General features: G+C 42.1%; 1 protein-coding gene across 6 annotated transcripts in view; it reads right to left on the reverse strand.

The window, feature by feature from the left end:
- The window catches only part of si:ch211-1e14.1 (UPF0606 protein KIAA1549), a 48,144-nt gene that overhangs the window by 4,686 nt on the left and 18,103 nt on the right, over positions 1-25,355 (reverse strand). For 2 of the 6 annotated variants that reach the window (XM_049574769.1, XM_049574766.1), the window contains exons 3-19: positions 22,455-24,644; positions 22,200-22,288; positions 20,586-20,745; positions 20,372-20,502; positions 18,460-18,652; positions 18,231-18,290; positions 17,978-18,123; positions 13,021-13,198; positions 11,949-12,133; positions 6,512-6,741; positions 5,468-5,604; positions 4,568-4,582; positions 3,946-4,151; positions 3,072-3,301; positions 2,554-2,698; positions 2,143-2,466; positions 686-738 (exon numbers count right to left, since the gene is read on the reverse strand). In XM_049574769.1, the coding sequence (XP_049430726.1) occupies positions 686-738; positions 2,143-2,466; positions 2,554-2,698; positions 3,072-3,301; positions 3,946-4,151; positions 4,568-4,582; positions 5,468-5,604; positions 6,512-6,741; positions 11,949-12,133; positions 13,021-13,198; positions 17,978-18,123; positions 18,231-18,290; positions 18,460-18,652; positions 20,372-20,502; positions 20,586-20,745; positions 22,200-22,288; positions 22,455-24,644 (4,672 nt within the window). Of the gene's footprint in view, positions 1-685; positions 739-2,142; positions 2,467-2,553; positions 2,699-3,071; positions 3,302-3,945; positions 4,152-4,567; positions 4,583-5,467; positions 5,605-6,511; positions 6,742-11,948; positions 12,134-13,020; positions 13,199-17,977; positions 18,124-18,230; positions 18,291-18,459; positions 18,653-20,371; positions 20,503-20,585; positions 20,746-22,199; positions 22,289-22,454; positions 24,645-25,355 lie in introns of those variants that run through there. The other 4 variants (XM_049574771.1, XM_049574768.1, XM_049574770.1 and 1 more) reach the window with 4 other exon arrangements.

Consider the following 25,355-nt stretch of genomic DNA (forward strand, 5'->3'; position numbering starts at 1 on the left):
CATCTTCAGGTGTGGATGCTCAAAGATTTCATTGTGGAGACTAATCACCTCCATTATGGTGAAGCCAACTAATGAAACTTAAACACTTGTGTATCTGTGAAGGTGTTTGCATGCTTGACAACAGGGTCATCGCTCACTCTGATTCTGCAGTGTCTTCTACTGTATGTGGTACAAAATGTAACTTAAAAATTGATCTCATGTGGTTCATACTGTCTTCAACATTTCACAATTTAAAACCACTACAACTAATTGGTTGACTGATACTCAAGTTTCACAGTCACAACTTCTTTGACCAGAAACACATCAGTTGTGTGTTCTTTGGCTGTTTTGCTGTCTAGAAAATAAACTGATATCATGAAAAAACCTGCTAAATGTGTATGTGTATCTGTGTTAGGACATGAATGGGTGAGTGTGTTCGGGTATATTTCTGGAGCCCGTCCAGAGAGCATTGCTTGGACCTGATCCATTAAACCAGTAAAATAAAGATGACTCTTGTTTCATTAGTCATGAGGCCCAACTCACCAGATGCACCTAAGGGAAAACATTCCCACTGGTAACGTGGTGGAAATTAGGCTGTACTGATCAATAAGAAATCACTTTGGTGTTTGGAAGAAGTGAACATCAAATAAGCACATTATTTATTAATTTATAAGTGAACACTCGATTTTTATAGACTACTACTAACCTTGGTATCAGGCCTTGGACAGGAGGAGGGGACAAGCTCAGCTCAGTAAACCTCTGGGGAAGACAAGAAAAGACACACACAGTGTTTAGGAGAAAGTGTGTAACAATTTCTTATATATGCAAAGCCTATTGCTATGTACAGAATATTTGGACAATGGGGCTCACTTCAAACACTGTAGTTAACCTTTTGTTGGATATCCGTCTTTTTTACAGCTGACCTTTTACAGCCTATTAAAGCACCGAACCTGCAAAAGCAGAACCTGCAAATGGCTTTTTATGGCTCCACTGCTCACTGTTAAGTCACTCTCTATATTTGTCACCTGGGGTGAACACTGGCGTTGGACTTTAGGGGACAGAGTCATGATTAATGTACGCTGATAGCTGTGAAATGCATTTAAGTATTTATTTTAATTTGATTATCAAAGTGATAATTAAGCTATACGCAAGATAGGAATATGTTTTATTTTGGTGCCATAAAACATCCTATCATAAAAATGAAATACTGTTTAGCAGTCCTAATACTGATGTCTCAGTGCTAATCTAATCTGAGTGATTTCATGGGCGAAAAACCTCTACAGCTTCCTGTAACGCTACGATGATGCTTTTCCATCTCTAAACAACTCCTGTTCTTTTCCGTACATATTGCCCATGGGCACTGAAAAGCTTTTTTTATTTTAGCTCAGCTCTACCCTTAAGCATGAACATCAAAGAAAGGGATATGCTATAGATAACTTTTATTCTGTCTCTTGGCAGCTCCACCCATAACATGAAACACTATGAACACAGTGTGGAGCACAAGCACAGTATTATACAAAATCCAAGCTTAACGTGTTATCAAACTGCAGCGCTGCATAAACTGACCTTTGTATGGTGCTGCTTTGCATAGACCTCCCTTAAACAGCCCTAAATACTGTATAAGTACAAAAACAAATACATTGAGCTTATTATTCCAGCAGTCCTTAGGGCAATTATATGACTGTACCGTCTTTGAATCCAGCCTACAGTGACAGGAGCTAATGCAGATCGGGCATATGCAGGGTATATTCCTGTACAGTCTTAGGAGTTGGAGATAGCTGACAAGGGTTGTGAGGTCGCAGCTTCATGGGGGTGACAGATGGAGGAATACTTAACTGATTAGTTTGCTAAGAGGACGCGATTAAACTTGAAGCTATAGGCTTCGTGCTGTGAATGAGCTGGAAAAACCTTGAGAAAGGGAGGAGATAGTGAATAGAAAGGATTTTGTGTGTTTCTATTTAGTGGTTTGCTGCCCTTCCATTACAGGTTTGAACAGGGAGCCTATTCCTCTCAGTGTGTCCCCAGATTAGTGACAGAGAACAGCTTACAGGAACAAACTAGCAAAAGCTTAGATGCAATGGAGAACCACTTGTTGCTAACGCATTGCATTTCTTCAGTTCAGTGTATATCCTGTAGATATAAGTGTCATTGATGGCTACTTACACTGGGGAAAGGGCCAAGAGCTTGGTAGGAGGGACCCCAAGGTCTGGGGCCACGGCCTGGAGGGCTGGAGGCAGGGGGGTTGGTGTTGACCCCAGGGAGAGTGATCCCCGCCGTGCTGCCCTGAGAAGTGGGCGACACTAGGGCAAAAGCATCGTCCAGCAGGGAGTGCATCTGCTGCCGCGCCTCCTCAATGGAGGGCTGTGGAGGCATGTAGGGGGGTGGGGGAGGGGCGTGGCCTGGAGGAGAGGAAGCGGGGCCGAGGAAAACGTCATCGGTGGGGGAGGGGCTCCTGTGAGGGGATCCTGGGCCTTGGTCTGGGTCCGACTGGAGTAAACATATTTACAGTTAGAGACGTACAGGTCATACAGTCAGTGTCAGATTATAAAACCATGACTCCCCTGTACTACTCACTACGTAGGCCACGTTGTTGACTCCAGGGCATTTTCTGTAATTAGCATCACTGTCATCAGTGATGAGGTGGTCTTTGTCTGCCTCCATCATGCCTCCATTCAGCTGCTCCTTCATCCTCTGTTTGGGAGAACGCCTCCCTCGACCACTGAGGAAAAAGAGGGAGAAATTATAATTAAAAGCTGCACTTTTTGTCAAAGTCAGCAAATATTTCCTCACAGTCCATTATGTGCGTGTGTGCTTGGACTAAGTCACACAAAACTTTTCCAGCCAATCAGCGGCAGTGTTCATACACAGTGGAAAGGCCATAGATGTACAAAGAGAAAGGCAGTGGGAGTGAGAGGGAGGCTAACAGGTGTATTTGTTTGGGTGTTAAGCTCAAATATTAACAACCTTTCTCCAGAATTATTGACTCCGCCTTAAAGCTGCTTTTAAGTATTTTTCATTTACACAAGCCAGAACAGATGTAAAACATAGACCTACAGACCCCCACAAAACCAAACAAGTGCAATGACCCAAACCTCTTCTTGGACTCCATGAAGATGGAGGGCATCTGGGCATCTGGGTCCAGGATCTTATCAATCTGTATCTGTGCTTTTTGATAGATGCGATCGTGGTCCTTCGCATCATTAAGGCCACTCGTCATGTCATCCATGGCAGGAAAGTCGTAGTGGCCCTTCCTCTTGGCCCGCAGACGTATCTTGTTACGATGGTGCTCGATCTCTGACTTGTGCCTCAAAGCTACCTGAATCTGAACAGTCAACAGTAGACAGAATCTTTAAAGTATGCACAGATTAGTCTAACAGTAAGTTCAGACTTCAACTAGCAGATGACAATTTTTTATTTACATGCATTACACACTGTCAGTGACACACTATATCAGCATCTGAGAAAAAATAATAGTATGTTTGTTTTAACCAGTAAATTACCAAATTATAAATTCCAAAGGACTCGCAAAACTATGCTGCTATTAGGCCTTCTTTATTCCTCTGATAAAATTAATTCAAGTCATGGATTCCTGTGTACCTGAGCAAATTTGAGCTTGAACGACTGTAATTTTCTTTTGTAATAAAGAAGGAAATTTAACAGGCAGGAACAGTGTGTGAGCATTCACTCTGGTTAAACACCTACATTTGTCATTCTTTTAATCCAAACTAATTTTTCTGCAGCTTTCCAATGTGGTTGCATGAGTTGGATGAATTTTCTAGCAACAACTATCTTTCGTGCCCTCATGCTCCACAAGCATCAATAAAAAATCACTCAACTACAGAACACTCAAATGGCCCCTCCACATCAGCAGATTGTCTTTTATATATTAGCAAAAAACACATTTTACACTTTTGGATTAATTTATATGCTTAAAAAAACCATCAGTTTTTGCCAAGAAGAACAAACCTCTTTGTTGATTTGGTTTGTGTCGGACAGTTTGCCGTTGATGGGCGGGCTGTGCAGCGGTGGGACAGGCATCGGCTGCATGGCAATAAGCTGGATTTTGTTGGGGAGTCTCTTGCTCGCGTCTGTGGCGCGAGACATGCGATCGACATGTTCAAAGATGGCAGCTGAGGACAGCTGCTCATTTGTATCAGTCATAGGAGGAGGACCTGAGGAACATGTGGAATAAAACATGACAGTCATAACTCAGTCAGCTCAGTGTAGTCACTGCAAGTCTAAACTGCTATTGTGGAATTAAACTAGGGGACAGAGCAGAGATGACTACTGTGTAAGGATCTGAGATACGGCCCATAACAAAAGCGTGACGTAAATGTTTCCGACAGTGACATGAAATGAACACTCATTTTCGAAAGCTTAACTTCATTTCAAACAAATGTCTCGGCCTTTGTTTGTGAAGCTGATTGTCTCTACGCTGTGACTGGCAGCTCAGCGGACAGTGATGGATGGTGAGTGCAAGCCAAGCACAAAACTACAACAGAGACAAACGGATGACACACAGACACAGCTGCTGGAGGTCAAGCCTGAGGTCTACAGAGACACAGATAGAGAGAGGACAAACTCTTACCAATTCTATTCTTGCCTGCAAACAGCAACAGAAAGGAAAAAAAGAGTTTCACCACAGAGAAGGAGATAATATAGAAGTGGTTACTGTATATTGTCAATAAAATAAGAAAAAGCCTTGTGAATTGAAGTCTGGCCACCGTGAGTGCTGTTTAAAAGTAAAAAAAAATAAATGAAAGAAACAAAAAGGGAGGGAAAGGCAAGTGAGTCATCTAGGAGGTTGGATTTCTGCAGCTGATAAAAGCGTCTCCCTACGTTCAATTATCAGACAGAAGAAAGAAAGGAGCTGCTTCTGATGAGCAGACAACACACTGATCAAAACAGGCTGAGAGAGCAGAAAGAAAGACGGCACCTTACATAACACTGAGTGTGTCTTATATACAACCTTCTTATAAACATTGTGGCAGAGCATATACAGTCCCAGGCTGAGATTTATCAATAACAAAACAGAGACCATTCCTCTGTGGGTGAGTCAGGCTGTAGTCTGTGTGCCTGACTGCCTCTGGCTCCAGCACGTAGTCACTGACTGGCATTGCAGGCTTGAATCTATCAACAAGCTGTCAGATGGAGTAACTTCAGCTATTTCTTCCTGTCTCCCTCCTCTCTCTCTGGACTTCTTTCCACCACTGAATACACTTCCCACCAGGTGTTTCTTTTACCTTCACTGTTCCCCTCTGTAATTTTGATGTTGTTGCTTGGTTTGACGCTGCACTTTTCCTCAGTCCTCCTCTGTTTTCTCCTCTTTCACCCCTTCACACTCGCCCCTGCCCTCAGTCTGCCCTTCTTGTCAATCAAATCATGCCAGCTTGAGTTGCTCTCTTTATGTCTGCCTCAGTCCCTTCAGTTCCCTCCTCCCCCTCTCTGTGTTTGGAGGAGTAATGTTAGTGTTGCCTAGGCTACTTGCCATTTAAAACATTGATGGGGACCTTACGGGTCTGCTTGCTGTCGCTGGGCGTGGCGTGAGCTCTCAGGTTCTCCTCGGTTGATTCCCGCTCACTGGAGTGGTCACTTACCACCGAGTCACCGTCAGACGGCGAGATCCTACCCAGAAAACACACACACACACATACATAAATAATACAAGTCCAAGAACACACTAACATGCTGAAATGCCATGCATAATCGAAAATAGTGCTTTTCCACAAAGATAAAAGCTGAGGAGACTTCTGAGAAATGCTAATATGATTTGAAGCTTGTAGTGCCACATGCTAGACAGTATTTCCACTGACAGAATTATTCAGCTCCTGATGAATTTGTCCTGGCTGGCTGTCGAGTGAGGAGAAACAATCCCATACTTCACGAAAACACTGGTGTAATGGACTCTATTAGTGACACGAGTTCATAAAAGCATGAAGCAATAACTGTTGTGCTACTGTGCTGGTGTCACACAGGAATAGTTAGTAATGGTGCATATGTATACATTTAAATTACCACTACAATGAAAAAAATCCTAGTACATACAGCATGTGTACATGAATTTAAAACTATTTAATATTGGTCTAAAAATCTGCAAATAATCAGACAAAGATATTTAACTTAACATACTGTGAAATACACATTCTGCAAGAGCAAATGAAAGCCCTCAATGTCTAGTGCATAAATAATTAATCAGAGGATCTGTCAAAAGCTTTTTTTGTCTGGTTGACTGACTGTCCCAAATGAGTTGGGGGGGTCGGAGTGATGGGGTAAAAAACAACCTCTGTTAAATGTCTAGATAACTGTCTTTATAGGGTGGAGGATTCAAAGTTAAACACATTTTGGTGATGAAAACCAGAGAAAAATAATAATCTTTTGACTATAACTCTTTTTGGTCCCTTTTTGTTATGCAACCTACAGACATAACCTGATGTAATTTAATTATCTGATTTCCTCATATTTATTTTGACTCTATGAACTGTTTTCTTAGTCAAAGTTGCTCCTCCTGCTCTGCACTACCAGCAGCACTGACCTTCCTCGCCTTCCTCGACCGCTGCGGGACGCCTTGGTGGAGGTTTTGGATATGGGCGTGGGGATCTCCCCGTTCTCAGATGGACTGAGGCCATCTTTAAGGGACAGGGGGAGGGGCCCAGGGCCGGGGCCTTGCGGGCCAGGCTCCTGGATCACCATGACATCATCCTTACTCTGCTGGCCAAGGTGCAGCTTGGCAAAGTCGAAGCCTTTCACACTGGGAGCCTGCAACTGAGGACGGGGACAGAAGAGACGGAGAGAGAGGAGGGGAAAAGCGTTTTAGGAAACATGGAATGGAAATAAACTGTAGAGAGCCATTTAGCAGATGTGACAGAGGCCAGATAGAGTGTGTGAAGTAATTAACAATACTGTTAGTGTTTACTTTATGACTGGGACATATTCGGTAATGTTGTGTGGAGGAGGAATCATATTTCAAGATGAAGCTGTTGCATCTTGACATTCATTTTTTAAGTGTGTGATTTTACAACACATTGGTCAAATCATGGTATACTACAGCAGTTCTCAACCAAGGGACTTCCAGGGGGCCTTAGGGGGTATGTGTGTGTTGGGTGGAGAATGGGCCCCTTTGAGTGACTGCCACCTTGGAAATATTTTCCAAAGAAGAACTCATTAATTTAAAAACAGTGCCATTTGCTATATATGTCAAATCCATCTTTGACATGGTTTTTTTTTTCTTTGATGTAAAATAGTCAACAGCATCTATTACAAAATTATATGCTTATTCCACATAAAATATAATAAACTATTTTTTTTAATTAAATTAATAATTTCTCATTTTCTTTGGTATTTTTTGTGATATAGATATATAATGATGACTGCTGGGTAATATGCATGTTAATGTTTTCCGGTGTCAGGTCTCTGATCATATGACGAGACGATATGTGCACCTAGCATACAGTATTGGGCCCGTCGTAAAAGCCTGCACCAGGGCCTGTTGTAACTACCTTACGCCACTGGGTCTTAATCATATCTAACAACCAAAATCCTTTCAGATGGAAGGCCCTGAAGAAAACTCTTATTAAATGGGGGTTATTGACTAATGTGTATTAATTTAGAGGTGCTTGACATGAAAAAGGTTGATAACAAACCACTGATAGACTGTATATCATTACAGAAACCGTTCTTATGACACCTTATATTGTCACCCAGCCCTACTTCAGTGGCAAATGTGCAGCGAACACAAGTTCACAGACGTGTTTTGTAAGGTACATAATTACGCTGAATGACTGATGAATGGATGTCCAAGAGGGAGACTCAGACAGGCAGACATTAATGAGTAAAGAGAAGGAGGAGTATGAGGAATAGGGACAGGAAGAGATGGAGGTTGGGGGGGGGGGCACTGAGTTGCTTGCTTTCCTTTGAGGAGGTGGGGGGATGGATGCTCAGGATGGAAGCAGTGCCACTATTTGAGTGCAAAGCCCTCGGGACTTTCCAACAGCAAAAGAGTAAACAGAGGATGTCAGATCTTAGTGTGTGTGTGTGCAGCTTGTGTAACTCTGGTCCTGTGATGTGTATAGAAGAGAGGAAAAGTGACGTGACATGTTCCCGTTAATTCTCCGAATTATACGTACACTCGCTCAGTTTATTGGTGCTAAATGTCTGGCTTAGAAGAGGCTTGTTGGTATAAACCTGCTAATCTAGCGCGACGCTTGCCAGTATGAAACTGCTAATCCTGAGAGAGAGGAAAAGAGAGGGAGAGTGTGCGTGTATATGTTTGCGCTCTCCACGGCATATAAACAAGGCCTGCCTTTGAAAGGGAAAGCATTCACATGGCTGCAGCTGATATAGCAAAAGCTGTTTCATTATAATTAGCGCTGATGCTTAATGAGAGAAAACAGCGAGTGATATCTCCCATACGCGCTAATTACTACTCGGCCTGCTCTAATGGTAAATTGGGAAATCACTCACAACAAACAGACGATACATACCTCTATTAATCTACTACTTCACAACACAGTGATGCTGTATATCCCTCAGGATCTATACACTACAGAGACACCGACACAACGTCTACAGTAAAATCCACTAAAATCTGCAACACCGGATTTTCTGTGTCTGGACATCACAGCCGGGTAAAATAGGATCCTAAAATCTATTCACGCAAACAAACACTAGTATCTACTGCACAATATACCTCCTCCTTGGCTCTCCTCCCTTTAGTTAACACTTTCATTTTGCCTTCTTTCTTCATCTCTGCTGCTTTCTTTATCACTGCTTTGCTTTCTTGTCGTCTTAACTCTTCTGGTTTGACTCCTTTCTTTTTAATCTTCTCCTTTTCCTCATCTTTGTCTTCTTCTTCTTCCTCCTCCTCTTCTTCACCTTCTTCTTCTTCTTCTTCCTCCTCCTCCTCCTCTTCTTCCTCCTCACTGCTCGTAGTCTGTTTGCTCTTAGGAAGAGGTACTGGTGTCTAAGCAGAATTAAAATATTTGTAATGGTGATGCCTTTGTCTCGGTCTGACACATCCCAAGTTTCAAAAGCTGGACTATCAACAAACACACACATAAACTAGGTCTCTTCTACATCGTCTAAAGCACCACAAGACACTGCTCTGTACCTTCCCTCTTTTAACCTTCTCCTCTTCCTCCTCTTCATATTCCTCTTCTTCTTCCTCATACTCCTCCTCTTCCTCCTCACTAAAGTCCTTGTCCTTTTTACTTGGAGAGAGTGTCTGCTGAAGAGAGGCCCCTGATTCTCTGAACGAGGTTGTAGACTGGGAGAAGGGGAGTTGCGTTAAGTGACAGATGAGTGTTATAAGCAGAGAAGGCAGGCTAAGTGATAGTTACTTGTGCACATTAGATTAATCACATTAAACCAGTGTGTAGGGTTTAGATCACAGCTCAGCTCAGCCTAGAAAAAAAGCAAGTGGAGGGGAAATGAAAGCCAGACACAGACAGAATGATCAACCAGTGAGACAGGAAGCTAAAAAATCCCCCCCCCCCCCCAACAGGCTGGTTCTAACTCAGCATAAAAGAAAAAATCTATTTTAGGACTGGAGTGATATTAATGATGAAAGAGTCATGACAGCACCACAGGTGTTTGCTACTCACACAGATTTTCAGTTACCGTGGTACCACAGAGATTACGGGGCTCTCAGGGTTTGTTGTTTGTCAGTGCAGCAGAGTAAAGATGCCAAATATCTGCGCGTTAGTCCTACATTAATGTAACTATCAAAAAAGACAGTCATCTTTAAATAGCTTCTCACATGATGAGCTTGGAACAAAAGTTTGTAACTGGTCTTTACACCCAAACAAAAACAAACACAGCATGACAGCTGGGCTTTTGGAACTTGCTTTGAGCATTAGTATTGTGTTCAAGTGTCAAAATAAATTAGTACCAAGTTAGTTTCCAAGTGGTGTTATTGTTCGCACCACTGTCGAAAACTAAGACAACCAGAGGCCTGTACTATGAAGCAGAATTTGAAGTTAGCGAGGTTACTTCGGGGTTAACTCAGCCAGGTTTTCAGTACTACGAAGCTGGTTCTCTTTTCAGTGGGAGAAATCACCATGGCAACTTATGGTTCTTCTAACTTCTAACAAACACAGAGATCATTTACAGTACAACACCAAACAAAATTTTAGCAGCATTTTAACTTATCTAAAGTTTATTTTTGTCTGCAGTGCAATTTTAGTAGTAAAATAATCCACACACTGTTAATTAGCTCCTGCTATTATAAACGCCACATTTTGGTCGGATAGACCTCATCAGTAATTAACTAGGCTACTTGTCCATCCTTTTCTGCAGGAGCAGAAACAGTGTGGCATTACTTTTAAGTTTCATCATCATCCAACTAAATACGAAAAAAATACTCTATGCTGATGACACATATGTATCACATACATATACTTTAAGTCTCAGCCGACGGCGAATTTTTGGATAGTTTGGATACTGACATTTTACCATCTCGTAGTCCTAGGCACTGTCAGTACCGTTTCATCATATATCATATGAAGCAGCCTACTTCATTCATGGTTCTGATGATGTTGCTTGTAATTAACACCCCCGCCTCCTTCGCATTAATGTGCTTGTTGCTGGATAGAGAAATTCAGAGTTGACTGAACTAGCTGATAACCAGCTTTGTAGTACCGGTTATCCAGACGGCAAATTTTAGGGTTAGTCAAACCAGATAATGAAAAGATACCCTGAGTAAGTTGAACTGGCTTCGTAGTACAGGCCTTTCCATTTCCCTGAGAGCCAAGCAACTACCAAAGTTTCCAAAGTTACTGTGGTTGTTTCACTATCCACTTTTCTGATGCTGACACTGATATTTCTTTCTGGGCATAGCTATTGATAGCTACCAGGGAAAACAAAAGCTCTATCCTCTTCCTGTTTTGGTTGCGCAATGACTGGCACACTTCCTTTGTGCCGTGAATCAAGCCTTCATTTTCCTGGGAGATTGTACTCAGTGGGAGACAGAGTAGCAAAGTAAAGGCTTAAAGGGAACCAATCTGAATGCCAATACTGTTATTACATTATGCAATCGACATTTACTTTATCATAAGCATGTTATTCAGTGTCTTTGATTCTCTAGTAAACTTTACCTTGTTTCTCTCAAAGTGATGTGTTTTTTTAGCAAAGACTATACAGTTCGTCATCTCATTCTTGTATAAAAGCATCTGTTTATCTGGATAATCCCTATGAGAGACATCAAAGAACAGAGGAAATCTGTCTTGTGTCAATTAACTCTAGGGCAAAAGTGACTTTTAAGTATGAGAGATGCAACGCTCAGACAAGAAACAGCCTCTGCGCAGCCAAACTGCATTACTTCTATTTCAAGTGAAGTTTTTAAATTGTCACGAACTGAGAAGGAAAATGGGACAAAGGGGAACTGAAGGGCAGGGTTGTTGGTGCTTTCAGTAAAAGACTATGTAAGAAAACATCAAAAAAAGTTTTAAATAAAATAGAAGAGCAGCACAGGCCCAATACGTGCACTGGCAGCATCATGTCTTCTAATCCTGCTTGTGTCCTCTAATAAGTCTCTCCACTCATTAAAGTTTTACTAATCCCGTCTAAAAGAAGAAATGATGAGGTCCAGACTCTGCACGGTCCTGCAGCACACTCATGGCAATGACAGATACACCTCATTAATTAGCAGTTCATTTGAATTTAAAAGCGGTCTCGTCTTTCTGGCTCGCTACATTAGCTGCATTGAAACCTTTCTGTGCAGAATCAGTTGTCGTAACATAACAGCATAACAAACGTGTTCTTCTTTAAATACATACATTAGCGTTTTATGCACAACTGTGAGGTGATTATATCTTTCCATCAACTAGAAAAGTGACTGTGGTGCCAACTACTGTCAACGTACTCATCAAACATGACATTAAAAGAATGAACTGTGGATCTGAAATGACTTTGAATCACTGACACAAGGAAGTCGTATGGAAGTCAGACACTGTGCAACACTGATCAGACTTTACCTTCTGCCTCTGCTGGATGGAGGTCATGGCGTCTGGCTGGAACTCCAGCTTGTCCGTCCGACACAGTTTCCAGTACAGGATGGTGATGATGACGATGACTACGAGGAGGGGAATCACGACTCCAATGACGATCCACGTGTTGGTGTTCTCGCCGTCAGAGGGTAAGGACGCTATCTTCTCTACAGCTATAGACAAAGAGATGAAGTCAGAGAGAGGTTTTAGTTCTAAGTTTGAGCTTCAGACACAAACACTCACCACAGAGTTGTTTTATCTGTGTACGTGGTTCAATATTTCAAGAATTCTTTTGTTCCCTTCAAGCCTGTACACAAACACCTAAGCTAAACACGCAGTATCGTTGCTGGCTCTTGTCTCACTGCTGTGTTCTTTAATGCAGACTTTCATTAGCTTTAATTAACACTCATTTCATCCCCAGGGGAAAGTACCGTAAGAGAACACAGTCAGCACAGAGACACAACTCACTTGAGGGGCTCTCATTAGGCCTTCATCCCTTGTTTAGATTCTTAATGAGGAAGACAGGCTTTTGGTACAGTGTGTACAAGGGGAGGTAATTAGCTCAAATGCTACTATAAACATACAAAGGAACACATTGAGCCAGCAGTTAGCTTGTATTCCTTTTTTATTTCTTATTAGGAGCTTGTGAACAATCATGTCCTTTCTCTTTCTTTCCGCTTTACTCTGTTCCAACACCTATTTAGCTCTACCCAGTTAAGTACAACTAGACCCTGAAAAGTTTCTTTCCACTGTGCAGTTCACATAAAAAAAGCAAAACAGTCAATGTAGTACACTGTATTTCAAGTCATACACCAGCAAAACAACGTCTGTTCTTTTTTTGTTTATATCCACAGGCCAAAAACAGTATTTCAACTTTATACCAGCAACTGGGAAAACAGCAGTGACTCAGTGTCTTGCTCTTCAACCCCTTTGGCAATGTGGGTGCTTGCAGATGTGGGAGCTTTAATTTACTTTGTCCATTTCAAAGGCTATCTTATTTATCACTACATCACTCTGCTGCCCTTGAACGTCTGTTATCTGCTATGCAAGAGGTACTCACGCTGTGCCAAAACGCCTTGGACACGATATCCTAAAACAATGGCAGCCCTTTGAACGTCCAGGCTGTTGAGTATGTTGGCTGTTTGAGCTGCAGGCATCCTCTGACCATTGGGACCCTCCACAAAATAAACTACCTCCAAGGGATGGTCTGCACCCACCAGCCGGGTTGCACTTACAACCTTGAAGGGGAAAAAGCAGAGAGATGCAGTTTGTCGTTTGTCCAGATGAGCTGAGAGTCAGCCAGAAGTACAAATGCTCATATACAAAATAAACATTAATAAATTAACAGGCTTTTGAACAAATATCTGATATCTAATAAAATGTAAGACCACCATTTGACATCAGAGCAACTTTAATCCATCTCTGAATACCATAATCCAAGTCCTGAGTTGTTTGTATTGAGCTACTGGAGTAGGAATGAGTGATGAAAGTGATAACAGAGACAGGAATCTGTTTCCCATAATACTTCAGGAGGATCTGGCAGTAGGTGAGGTCATGGGAGATTTCAACTCCTTCCCAGACTCTAAGAAAACTCACTTGGTTCAGCATGACGTTTGAAGGAATTAAGTCTGTTGGATTAATGTGGAAAAAAAAATCCTTTCAGGACACATTGTCCTGTATGTGGAAAGGCTCCTTTATACCTTGGCTATTATATAATTACACAAAGCAGTCATTGGGGCTACTGACTACTACAAGATGGCTGCCACTGCTGTCCACCACTCTTTTAAACAGCTGGCAGACCTCATGGCATCTTATGTCTTTTTCCAAACATAAACTTGTCCAGATGTAGGAAAAACACTGACGGACACTCAATAAACCTTATTACTCATTAGCACTGCTCAGGGACCCGGGCTTGGGTTCCTCAGTTTGGTGGTTTTTAGCAATCATGTTGTTAGCAGACTTTATATATCTATTGATGAACTTTTACAATGAGACAACTGTTCCTTCTGTGTTTGTCTCCATTTCATTTGTATCCAACTTTGAGAACACACCAGCGTGAACTTCATAAAATGTTCGTCAACAACTTTTTTCCATGACCGAAACGAGACGCTGACGAGTTAAAAATAGATCTTTGACCATAAAAACCGTGAAGAATTGTATGTTTTGTTTCATTGATGAGACAAGATGGGACTAAAATGCTAGTGGCGAGCTATCAGTCATTCAAAAATAAGAGGAAATGAGAACAGAATGATAAATTATTTTATGAAACGTATCTATAAGATGCTTTAAACCAGGAAGCCAAGAACAGCTGTGCAATTATTTTCTAATGGCTTATGAGCGGTATGTGATCAGGGGGCCGACAGGTTGGTAAATGCCAGTAAATAGTCAGTGCCAGGATGCATTACTAGCCTGTAAAATACTCATGTCAGCGTCAGCCATTCGTGTGAGCTGTGAGTTGTAAATCGGCAGTAAGCAATGTGTGTCTGACTGTGGATAATCGATACAACCTGTCATCTTGATTGCAATTCCCGATACCTGTTTTGGCTTAATTGAATTCAAGAGAAAAACCATTGTGACTAAATGACTAAACATTGACTGAAATGTAATGATTTTTGTCAACTAAAACATTTTGTGTTGTTGTGGACTAAAACTAGACTTAAACTATGAATGATAAAATAATTAATAATATGTCACTACAGCTAAAAGCATTTTTGTGTACACACTGAGACTAAATCTAAAATAGCTGCCAAAATTAATAACAGAACACACAAACACTGAGGTGCAGACTAGTGTGAACTTCAATTCAAGTCCATTAAAATGACCATTAGGTGCACAACGTGTTTTAATTTTGCTGTTGTCATAATGTGTAAATATTTTCCCTCTGCATCATATGCGGCCTAATAGACAGTGCTCAAGCAACTGGAAAAAGTGCTTCCAAAAATGAACACAGGGTCCACAGAAGATGAGGCGCTGCACTCTCCACATTAAAAATGGAATGTCTGACGAAGGCCCTAATGAGCAAAGTGTCACAATTTCAAAAATAAAAATGACTTTTTAATGGAGAGTGTGGTGCCTCACTTTTTATGGCACTGTGTAACATTAATCATATTGGAGTTTTTGTGACTGTGGAAACCAAAGTTCAGGCACCATGCTGTATTGAAACTTGCAATCCTCAGATAAAACATGCCTGGGAAACTACATATTCAAAGATTCTCTCTCTGATCTGTCGCTTATTTTGTAAAAGCAGTGCACATTCACTAAAAGTCTTCAGGCAAAGGAATTACATAACAAATATTTTCATACAATATATATTTGTATGTATTGTACACCACTTTAACTTAACATGACATCTGTGTAGCTGTACTTGTCATTGCTGCAAGTACTTTTACATGAGACATATTTTCACACACAAAAATATATATAGAAATAGCACACTCATGATATATCAGCTCACGTTCTGTTTCATTGTTTAAATATTTCTCCATGTTGTCTAATATGTCTGTCTGTGTGTGTGTGTGTGTGAGTGCAGTCTCCCTCTGGGTGCCCTCAGGCACAGCACAGTCTGCTGTCTGCATTACTGGAAAGAGTAAAGCACAGGTCATGCCTGGGCTGACACAGAAAAACGGCTGGGCAGGCTCTCTCATCCAGGGTCTAATCCAGTCCATGCATGGTTATTAGAGTGGAAAGACGGCAGCGTGAATGTGTGTGTTATTGCACGACCCCGATTCAACCTCCTCTTTTATCTGTCTAGGCAGACTCATAAAGTAGTCTCATAGGTGACAACACCACACTGATTCTGTCATGACAGTCTAGAGCATCTGTTTGAAATATGTGTGTGTGTGTGTGTGTGTGCAAGAGAGCGAGACAAAGGATTCTTCTGAAGTTCAGACGCTCAGCCTGAGTCACCTCACTCTCATTAAATCCAACAGACACTCAATGATCATGAGTGTCTTTGAAATGTAAAAACAACGCTGAAAGAAACACAAACACATAATAAGGCTTCTATGGATAACACATATTTATGTTTGCGGCTGTGAAAAATATCATTTTAGAGGATAGAAAGGATGCCACAGACTAAAATTAGAGATCTAATCTTAGCACAGAGACGCTAAGGGTTCACCACCAATGTGGTTCTCTGTCTTCATAAATTACTGTGCGGGTTTTATGGAGACAGTGATGCAGGAGGCAGAAAGGTCAGAAAGAGTGAGGCTGCTACTCAGCCAAGGATGATAGTGATCACTCTGACAGCCCCCCTGTTTAAAGACCACCACATGTGCTCAGACTTCATGAGGTCAGATCAAATATGCATCGCTCGTCTCCCATAACAAGTCTCTTTTATCTGAGTGTTTGGCTCTCCCTGTTCCTGCCTCTGTAGCTCTCCCTCCATAATGCCTCCCCTCTCAACAGCAGAGACACACTCTTAATCATGCCAACTGCAGGATACAGATGGAGAAAGAGAAACAATTAATAATTGATCCGCTCTTAGCAGCTCTGTGGCGCACAGGAGCCATCAAGTAACAGGACCGGAGAAATGAGGGAGAGGAGAACGAACAAGGACTTGTGAGGTTGTGGTCTTTGAGTGGCTTGCCCCTGGGCTGAATGAGATGCTGTTGCCATGGAGACAGAGCCCTATCCTGTCCCCTTAGAGATGAGCAGAGCAGGTGCGGAGTGAACCCACAAAAGCTAGTGCCTGATTAGTAAAGCAGTAGGCTTTCAGGCTTTCAGTGGTTGCAAACACTGCAACACTCACATAATGAGCCCTCAGTGCTCAGGCAAGGTAGCTGGAGAGCGCTTGCATCAGGAAATAATGATATAAATGGCACGAGGAAGGAAGCTTTTCCAAGACTTAGTGAGTAATCCATTAACAAACTTCCTGTTAAAGAGTTTTGAAAGTTTTGTTGTGCAATGAACAACAACTTAAACTAGTAATTCTACTGTATATTTTCCAGAAAAACACAAGTTTCCAATCTTTATTTCTTTTGAAACAAGCAAAAATTGTATTTATCTGCAGAGACCCTTCCCTCTGCCTGTATTTTCTTATTATTTTGCTGTGGTTGGGACGTTTCTGGGCGTGTACCCTCACAGGATTTTATAAGGTGAGGTCAGGATTTTATAAAAACGTAGCCACCAGGTGTCAGACCATACGCAGCACATCCAAGAAGAAAATACAAAAATCACAGACACGGTGCCGAAAAGACGTAAATATAACAAGGTGAAACTCAACAGAGCTGTTTCCATCTAACAATTTCGGCATCGTACCTTTGGAACCAAAAGTAACCCTTCCAGTACAAACAGTACTCTCAAATGTGGCCAGGGTAGTTGACGCTCACTGCTCCTTCCAGCACTCACTGTGTTTTCTCCTTATCAGTCGGCCCAGTGAATTAAGTTATTTTTTCTCAGACTACAGCTGCCACAAGAGGCCTCAAAACCAGCCACAACTCAGCCCGGAGCAGAGTGACCATCCGCTATTGACCAATTGTTGGACTGTAGTGTTCACAGCTCCACCTTTTAGTACCAGATCTGTGTGCTAGGTACCCCAATAGAGGGGTGACCAAAAATGGGGACGGTACGGAGCGGTTTCATTGGTACCATCCACAACTTGTCACAGTGGAAACTGAAAAAAGCATACCGGACTGAATTGAACCATACTGTACTGACTGACTGTAATGACTTACAGTATGTGGACAAAGCTTATTTCAAAACAAAAATGATTCTGGGGTTGGCTTTCACTTTCTTACTTCCACTGGTGAGTGTGTTTACAAACAGTAACCTACTACGTATGCTTACTTTACCTTTAAGGCAACAAATTCTGCAAATTTCTATTTCATACAAGAGAAATTATCTTCCCTGGTTGCCTTCCCCGTCCAAAAAAAAAAAAACTTAAGTGAAATGTGTCCACAGTATTTAAATTTCTACTGAGCCTTGGTAGATTTTGCACTGTATATATTATTTTCTTCCAAGGCTGTTATACACCCACTGAGTATTGTACTGAATAAATCTATACATGGATACAGTACCTGAACACTGCTGTTGCCTACAAGGGTGGCTCTCTTAACACGTCTCATTAATCCTGTAGCCTCTCCGAACAACATGGCCACCCGGCGCTCCATGTTGGCTTGGAAGGTCCTCTCACCCACTTTCTTGTCCAAGACTCCCAGGAGCACTGTACACAGAGAACATAAAAAAACATTCAGAGTATCAGTACAAAGGGTCTCAAATTTAAGTAGCTTTAGCAGTTTTTCACCATGCCAAGAACTGAAACCATGATACCTGTTCTAACCCAGGAGGAGCGAAGCAACTGGCTGGTGTTCAACTCTGGATAATGGAAAGCTGTTGGAAAAAGTACAAGATGATGTTTTAGCAAAGTAAGGTTTAACTTAAGGTCATGGTTGGTGATAAGAATCAAAAAACACTCAGAAAGCACCAGCTGTAACAGTCAAGGTGACATATGAGGATGTGGACATAGCTAAAATATGGAGAAAAACCTTGTGGTACTCACGCTCAGCAATCTGCAGCACAGGAAAGCCCATGTAATAGCTGAATTCCACCATTGTGAGCTTCATCAGAGCATTGCTGACCTCTGACCCCATCAGATAGCCCCTTGAACTACGCACAGTGAAGGTGATGTCCACTGGCTGCCTCACCAGCCGCTGATCCTGATATTTAGGAGCAGCCATGGTGATGTTTACAATCTAAAACAGAATTAAACAGAGACACACTGTTTAGCTGATGGACGATTATGCAACGCACTGTACAAAACATTTTCCATTCTGCTATTGATGGAGTTTCTGGGAAGGCTTGTTTGTCTCTTAAAGAGTTACAATAAAATTCCCAATCTGAAAATCACTGGCTTCTGTGATTGGAAAGTAGAACAGAAAATTGAGATGGTGTGGCCAGGGGCACAGTTTGCTAGCTGTTCATAAAACATTTCCATGCTGCAAAAAAAAAAAAAAAAAAAAGAAATGCTTGATTTAATCCTTACATTTATTCCAACTAAGAGACGATAATACAGGCATCAGTGTACTGTAATAGGATTACACAAAACTCTACTGAAGCCAACTAACCACATAGCCAAATAAGCTCTTTATTAACAAACAGTAAGCTTCTTTAATGCTCGACAACTAGAGCATGAACCCCTTCAAATACAAGTATCCAAGTGAGTGTCCCGGGGTCTTGTTCATGAATGATAGTAAGATGGAGAATGAGGGTGAAAGGAGGACTGCTGTGGTGTCACAGTGGCAGTCATAGTAAGGAAAGAGCTGATTTCTGTCTGTCTTTAAATACTGAACCTTCACCTATGGTCATACCCCGTGTTGGGGGTAATGCTTCTGTTCCTTAATTCAGTAATCACATAACAGTGCTTATCAAACAATTATGTCATCACTTGCGTTACATAAGAACTTAAATTATCTGCATAATGGATTTATAGTAAAAACTATCAAATGTGCCGACAACAGCAACGCTGCCTAGTGCACATGTGGAGAAGCTCTTCAACCTGTGCTGACTTTGGGGAGGGACAGGTTGTGTGACAAAGGATTTGAGGATCTCCTCCTCATGTGGTATAACCAACGCTTTAGTGGTAAACACGTCAAATAAGATGGACTAGTTGACCATAAAACCATAGTTTGGTGAGCGAGAGTCTTGAGTGAGTTTGTCTATGTGTGTTTGTACCTGGTAATGTTGTTCATATGCCATTTAAACACGCGTTTCCTTCTAAGTATGTCATCATTAAATGGTGGTAGTAAGGCACCTTAAGGTAAGGGCACCTTATCAGGATGAGATCCAACAGTAAGAACTGGATGTTAAAGATGGAGAGAGTGATGTCTGGGCTACTATGCTTACCATGCTGATATCGCCACCCAGACCATATCAATTACGGAAAATGGATCAAACTAAAACCAAACTAGTCATTTAAGTTTTACAGTGAACAGTGAACTAGCTCTCTCCGACTCCCAAGGCAACCACTTCTGCCATCTTTTTAATTACTGAAATTCAAAAGCCTTAACTATTTTGATTGAATATAACAGCAATATCTCAAACAAATTCAGCCTACACTGCAGCAATCATAGTTATCCACTGGTGAAGTGACTGGAGGCAGCTGAGGTCAGCTCAGTCAGCAAATATGCAAAATATCTTGCACACATAGTGCAAAAATCATTTTTAAACTTTCTTTGTGTGACAAAAAAAAAAAAACTCCTTCCTTTTTCAGAATAATGCGATATGTTTGGTTAAGCTATAGCTTTTGCTGAAGGTAAGCAGCTGTGGAGGACATGGGAAATTATTCAGAAGGCTCAAGATATCCTCACTGGGTCATTCAGTATTGAGGTGTGAAACCACATTGAAAATCCTAATGAAAACATCTCAGTTGAAATGCAAGTACTCATGCTTCCCTGCCTTTTTGTTACACTCACATGCACTGTGAAGTTGGTTGACTCCTTTGAGCGCCGACGCACTTCCGCAAAGGCCATGGTCAAACCTTTCTCAATGCTCTCACTGAAGTTGCAGTACCGCACATCTATGTGACTGGGAACAAACTGCAGCACTGCGCAGAGTGAATACAAGAAGAGTGTTAGCACAAACAATTTAAATGCTGACAACAAGGCAGCTTGTCGAAACGTCATTTACCTGTGTGGACTTGATATTTATTGTCTGGTGTTGTCCAGTTGGGAGACACAGACAGGAAGCGGCGCCCAGACCTCCGCAGAGCATTGATGACAGATATGGCTGTGTACACAACAGGACCAGACACCACCCGAAACACAAACTTTGGTGGGGGGTCCACAACCTTTAGACAAAGCAGGGATATATAACATAGACCATTCACTCATTAGAGTCATTTATTCAGTTAAATAAGCTGTGTTAAATAAGCAGCTGATGTCTTATGAGGGCATTGTGGTCTTGATGATCTTGATATGATTACTCTTGTGGTTTGTTTATCACAGAACTGCTGATAAAATACTCAGGAAGCAGTCTGGCCTTTATGGTTCATCTGCACTGTAATGTACACACACTTACACAAATATAGTACATATATACGCATGCGCACACACACACACACACACACACACACACACACAAAACCCACATACACAGGGCCATTATACTACAGTCCAACCACCCAAGAATGACTTTATATGCTAATAGCATTTCCTTTACATCATAATGTGCCTATGCTGCTGTTGCATGTCCTACTTAATTGCCAAAAGAAGGCATAATATTACCTTAAAATTAATGTTCAAAAATACTTGCTAAAAACATCTGAAAAGACTGGGAACTACATATACTACATTGTGGAGTTAACCTGTTAAACAGTTTCTCACTGTTTTTGGGTCCAGGATTTTTTGGGCTGGCCTGAAATCATGGCTTGATTACGCATCGGAGACATCCTTATCATGACCACTCCCCCACTACAAAAAAACGAATGAGCGCATGAGTGTCGTCTTGTTCATCCCCTGTGTGTTTGCTACCTTCAACACACTTTCTTAGCTCTTTCAGCTCAATTATTACATGACTAAACAACTCTATTAAATGCCAGAATCACATAAACACAAGCAAATTAGCCGTCACTAAGGGGGTGATCACACAGAAATGAGACGCTAGACACATAGACGCTTCAAAGACGCTTAAACGCTTATTCAATGCGCGCTAGCTACTGGCGTCTGACACCCAAAAAGTTGAAAATATTTGAACTTTTCAGCATCGACGCACATCTAAAAACGCGCGTCTAAAAAGAAGCATCTACAAAAACGCGCGTCTAAAAAGACGCCGGAAAAATGCCCATCTAAAAAGATGCTTGAACACCGGTCAGACTCGCCGTATCATAGGAAAACAATGGTTTTACTGGCGTTGCGTTTCTAGCGTTTCATCTTGGTGTTATCGCTCCCTAATGTACTTTTCAGCTGTTTAGTCCAAATCGGTTACCAGGCCCAGCAGTTACTGCTCAGTGCTGTGGATGTGTGCTTTGTCCTAAGGTTAGCTGCTAACGAGAGTCTGAGAGTTTCAACTTCCTTCAGTGGACGTGCTGAAGGAGCATGTCAGTTTTTCAGAGCAGAGAATACTGCTTGTTATGTCATGATTTTGAAACCTAATTTTATATGCTTGGCGATATTTTTATTTATTCACATTTGGCTGGGTGTTTAGTGACGTATTTTTCTGTGCCACGACACATGCATAACACATATTTACTTTTGCTTTACCTGGACTTTAACAGATATTCTGAACCCCTGTTGAGATATTTACCTGCAGCTCCACAGACTTGTTGAATTCGGCTTTCAGTATGTCTCTCACTTGAGATTTGGCATATCCAATGGTGGCCCCGGAAGGAAAACCTTCAGATGGAAGCATATGCATTGTATTATAGCTTATTCCATTATAATTCTCATATATTCCAAATTCAAATTGTAGTTTTCAGTCATAATTGCATTCATCATACATCTGGATTACATTAAAAATATTTATAATAAAACACAAAGCATGATCAAATGTCAAATGTACCAATTTTTACTAAATAAGCAGGCCTCTCAAGGTTGCAGAGGTACTGTTTTGATGGTGGTGCTGTAGTTGTAGTCTTTCCGCTGGTGGTAGGGATTATGTTGACACTAGTTGAGGCCTCTGTGGTGGCAGTAGCTCTAGTTGTGGCTTGATGAGAAGTAGTGGTGGCAGCTGTAGCTGTGGGTACAGCGGAGACTGTATTAGCTTCACTGCTAGATGGGATCAAGGTCATTGTGGCTGGGATGTCAACTCCATCCTCAGTCACCCCCTGATCACCCAACACGACCGGAGGGACCAAAGTGACATTAGATGATGGTTCAGTTGAAACTAAAGTGATATTGTGAGTGTGTTCAGCTGTAAAAGTGGAGTCTTGGGGAGTTAATTCTGTCGTACCAGCCGTGGTGTTGGCAGCAGTTTCAGTGGGAACAGGGGAGAAGGCGGTGGTTGCAGTTAAGACAGGAGTGGTGTGTATGGTACTTGATGGGAATGACTCTGTAACAAACCAGTGGACATCTGTCAGAGAAGAGGAAGACACTACATCGTCTGGCAGTAAAGGCGTGGCACTGGGTAGCATAGCCTCTGTTAATACAGTGCTGTCCAGGCCGCCAGTTAGAGTGTGTGCAGGCCAATCTGTGGTGGACACCTGACTACTCCAGACAGAAGAAGAGGGATCATAAAAGTGGGTTGGGACGATGGAAGGATCCAAAAAAGGCTCAGAGGCATTGACGAGCTGAGGACTCTCCTCTGTGGTTGCTACCGAGGTTGGTTCATCTTGAGGCTCAAACCCTGACAGATCACTGGAGGACTCTTCCTCAGTCAGTTTGGTATCATTGGTGAAGCTGCTTGTGGGTGCGATGTCTGTAGTACTGATGGACACCACAGTAATGTTCCCCCTCTGCTCAGCTCCAGTGTCTGAATTGTTGTTATCCCTGGTCAACTGAGTGGTGTAATACTCCAAGCTGTTCATGTCAGGTAAGAGGACATCCGTCGGTTGGATTGTGAAAGCATCGGGCCAATCGATGTCTGATGTGTCGGGTATCTCACTGTTAGCTGAGGGAGTAGGGTCCAGTGTGTAGTGAATTGTAGAGGACAAAGAGGAAGGATAAATAGATTTAAGTGGGACAACGGTGCCGTATGCTGTTGTGAGGCTGGGAGAAGGTGAGACATAAAGAGGATGCGAGGATGAAGGTGATATGCCTACTCTGGAAGGGAAGGATGTGTCATAGCTTTCTGTATAGTCTTCCAGCTCATATGAGTCAGAGGGCACCTTGGTGACCAGAGAGTAGTCCTCTCCATCTGCATTTAAGAATGACATTGTCTCCAAGTAGTCCCCAGACCCCCAGTCCACTTCCATGGTGTTGGTGGGGTAGAAGTCCTCTAAAGAGATGTCAGTGGGTTCAGATGAAGGTGATGTAGGGTGAGGGGCGATGAAAGGCACATTGTAGCCAGGGGCCAGAAGCTCTTCTGGGTTGGGGAGCATGTTAATGTCACGTGCTGGTTTGCTCTCCTCCAAGGGGGCACTGCTGGGAGATAGCTGGTTCACATCCAGGATCGTACCATAAGATTCATCTGCCGCAGAGTCAGTGAAAGCCAGGTTAGGGGGCTCGAGAGGCTGAGAGGGTGGTAAGGTCATGATTGCCACTGTTTGATTGGACGCACTATCGTGCTGCTTGTTGAAAGTTGCTTTCTGCTCAGAAAGGTGCTGAGGTGTTGTTGACCTTGTAAACGCAGAGGGGCTTAATGATGCTGTGGATATATTTGACTGAGGCTGCAGCTGGGATCTTGTAGGAGTTGGAGGGAGAGAGGAAGACTGCTTAACAGACTTGGTCCTGGCCTGCTTCCAGTCCGTGGAAAGTTTAGCTGGTGCCTCTAATTGTGCACCAGACCTCAATACAGGTTCTGAAGGGCTTAATGATGGAGTGGAAAGAGGCTGTGGTTCATCTGCAAGGAGGTCACTTGCTGTGAAGGATTTGGAGTTTTCAGAAGCAACATGTCCCCACTGGTAATGCGTGAAGCCAGCAGTCCTAACATCATGGTTTGGTTCAGAAATGGATGGCAGGGCACCAGGTGAGTCTGGGCTCTCAAAGGCAGTATAATGTGACGCTGGTAAGGCTGATGGTTTGTACCCTGTTGAACTTGGACCATGTCCAAGAAATCCCATGGGGTGGAGCGTGGAGTCCGACAGAGACTCATCTGCAGAGAAACAAAGAGAAAGCTTTAGTTTGAAAGAACATTTAATGGCTGACTTCAAACAAAGTAAATAACAGGGATGAGCGCTAGACTGTGATTAAAATGCTGCTTCTATTAACAGTTATCACTCACACACTTAATCTGATATCAGTCTTTAGATTCAATCAACTCTAATGTCATCACTTTTTAGAAAAAATGGTGTGACCCAATTGTTCAAAAGAAAGGCAGGATGAAACATGACTTTGCATGGCAGACAGACAGGCACCCTACTGTAAGCTATGTGGTGTAACTAGACATGGACGACAATGGAATTTCATCAATGGGATAGCTTGAGTTTGAAAAAACTGAGTTAAGCTCCCCAGGCCTTGAATGACCAAAATAAACATTGATCTGTGAGGCAATAACAGCGAGTATTGGACCTGCTCACAAGGGCCTTTTATAGGATTACCATTCATCATGAAAGTAGTCATTCTGACACTAGTCACCTCTGGAGCAAAGGTCACAGAATGATAAATAGACTGTAAGTACAGTAAGACACTTCAATGAATCTTAGGATGTTATCCGTAACCTTTACCTATTTTTAGATAAACCAATATCATATTGACATATAATCTCTAAACTAATATTACTGATACAAAGTGGAATTTGAGATCTATGAAACAGTGAGGTCAGTTTACCAGAAAACACTAATTATAAAGCCAGCTCATTTTACCA

This window comes from Epinephelus fuscoguttatus, linkage group LG4 (genome assembly GCF_011397635.1).
Source record: "Epinephelus fuscoguttatus linkage group LG4, E.fuscoguttatus.final_Chr_v1".
Classification (NCBI taxonomy): Eukaryota; Metazoa; Chordata; class Actinopteri; order Perciformes; family Serranidae; genus Epinephelus; species Epinephelus fuscoguttatus.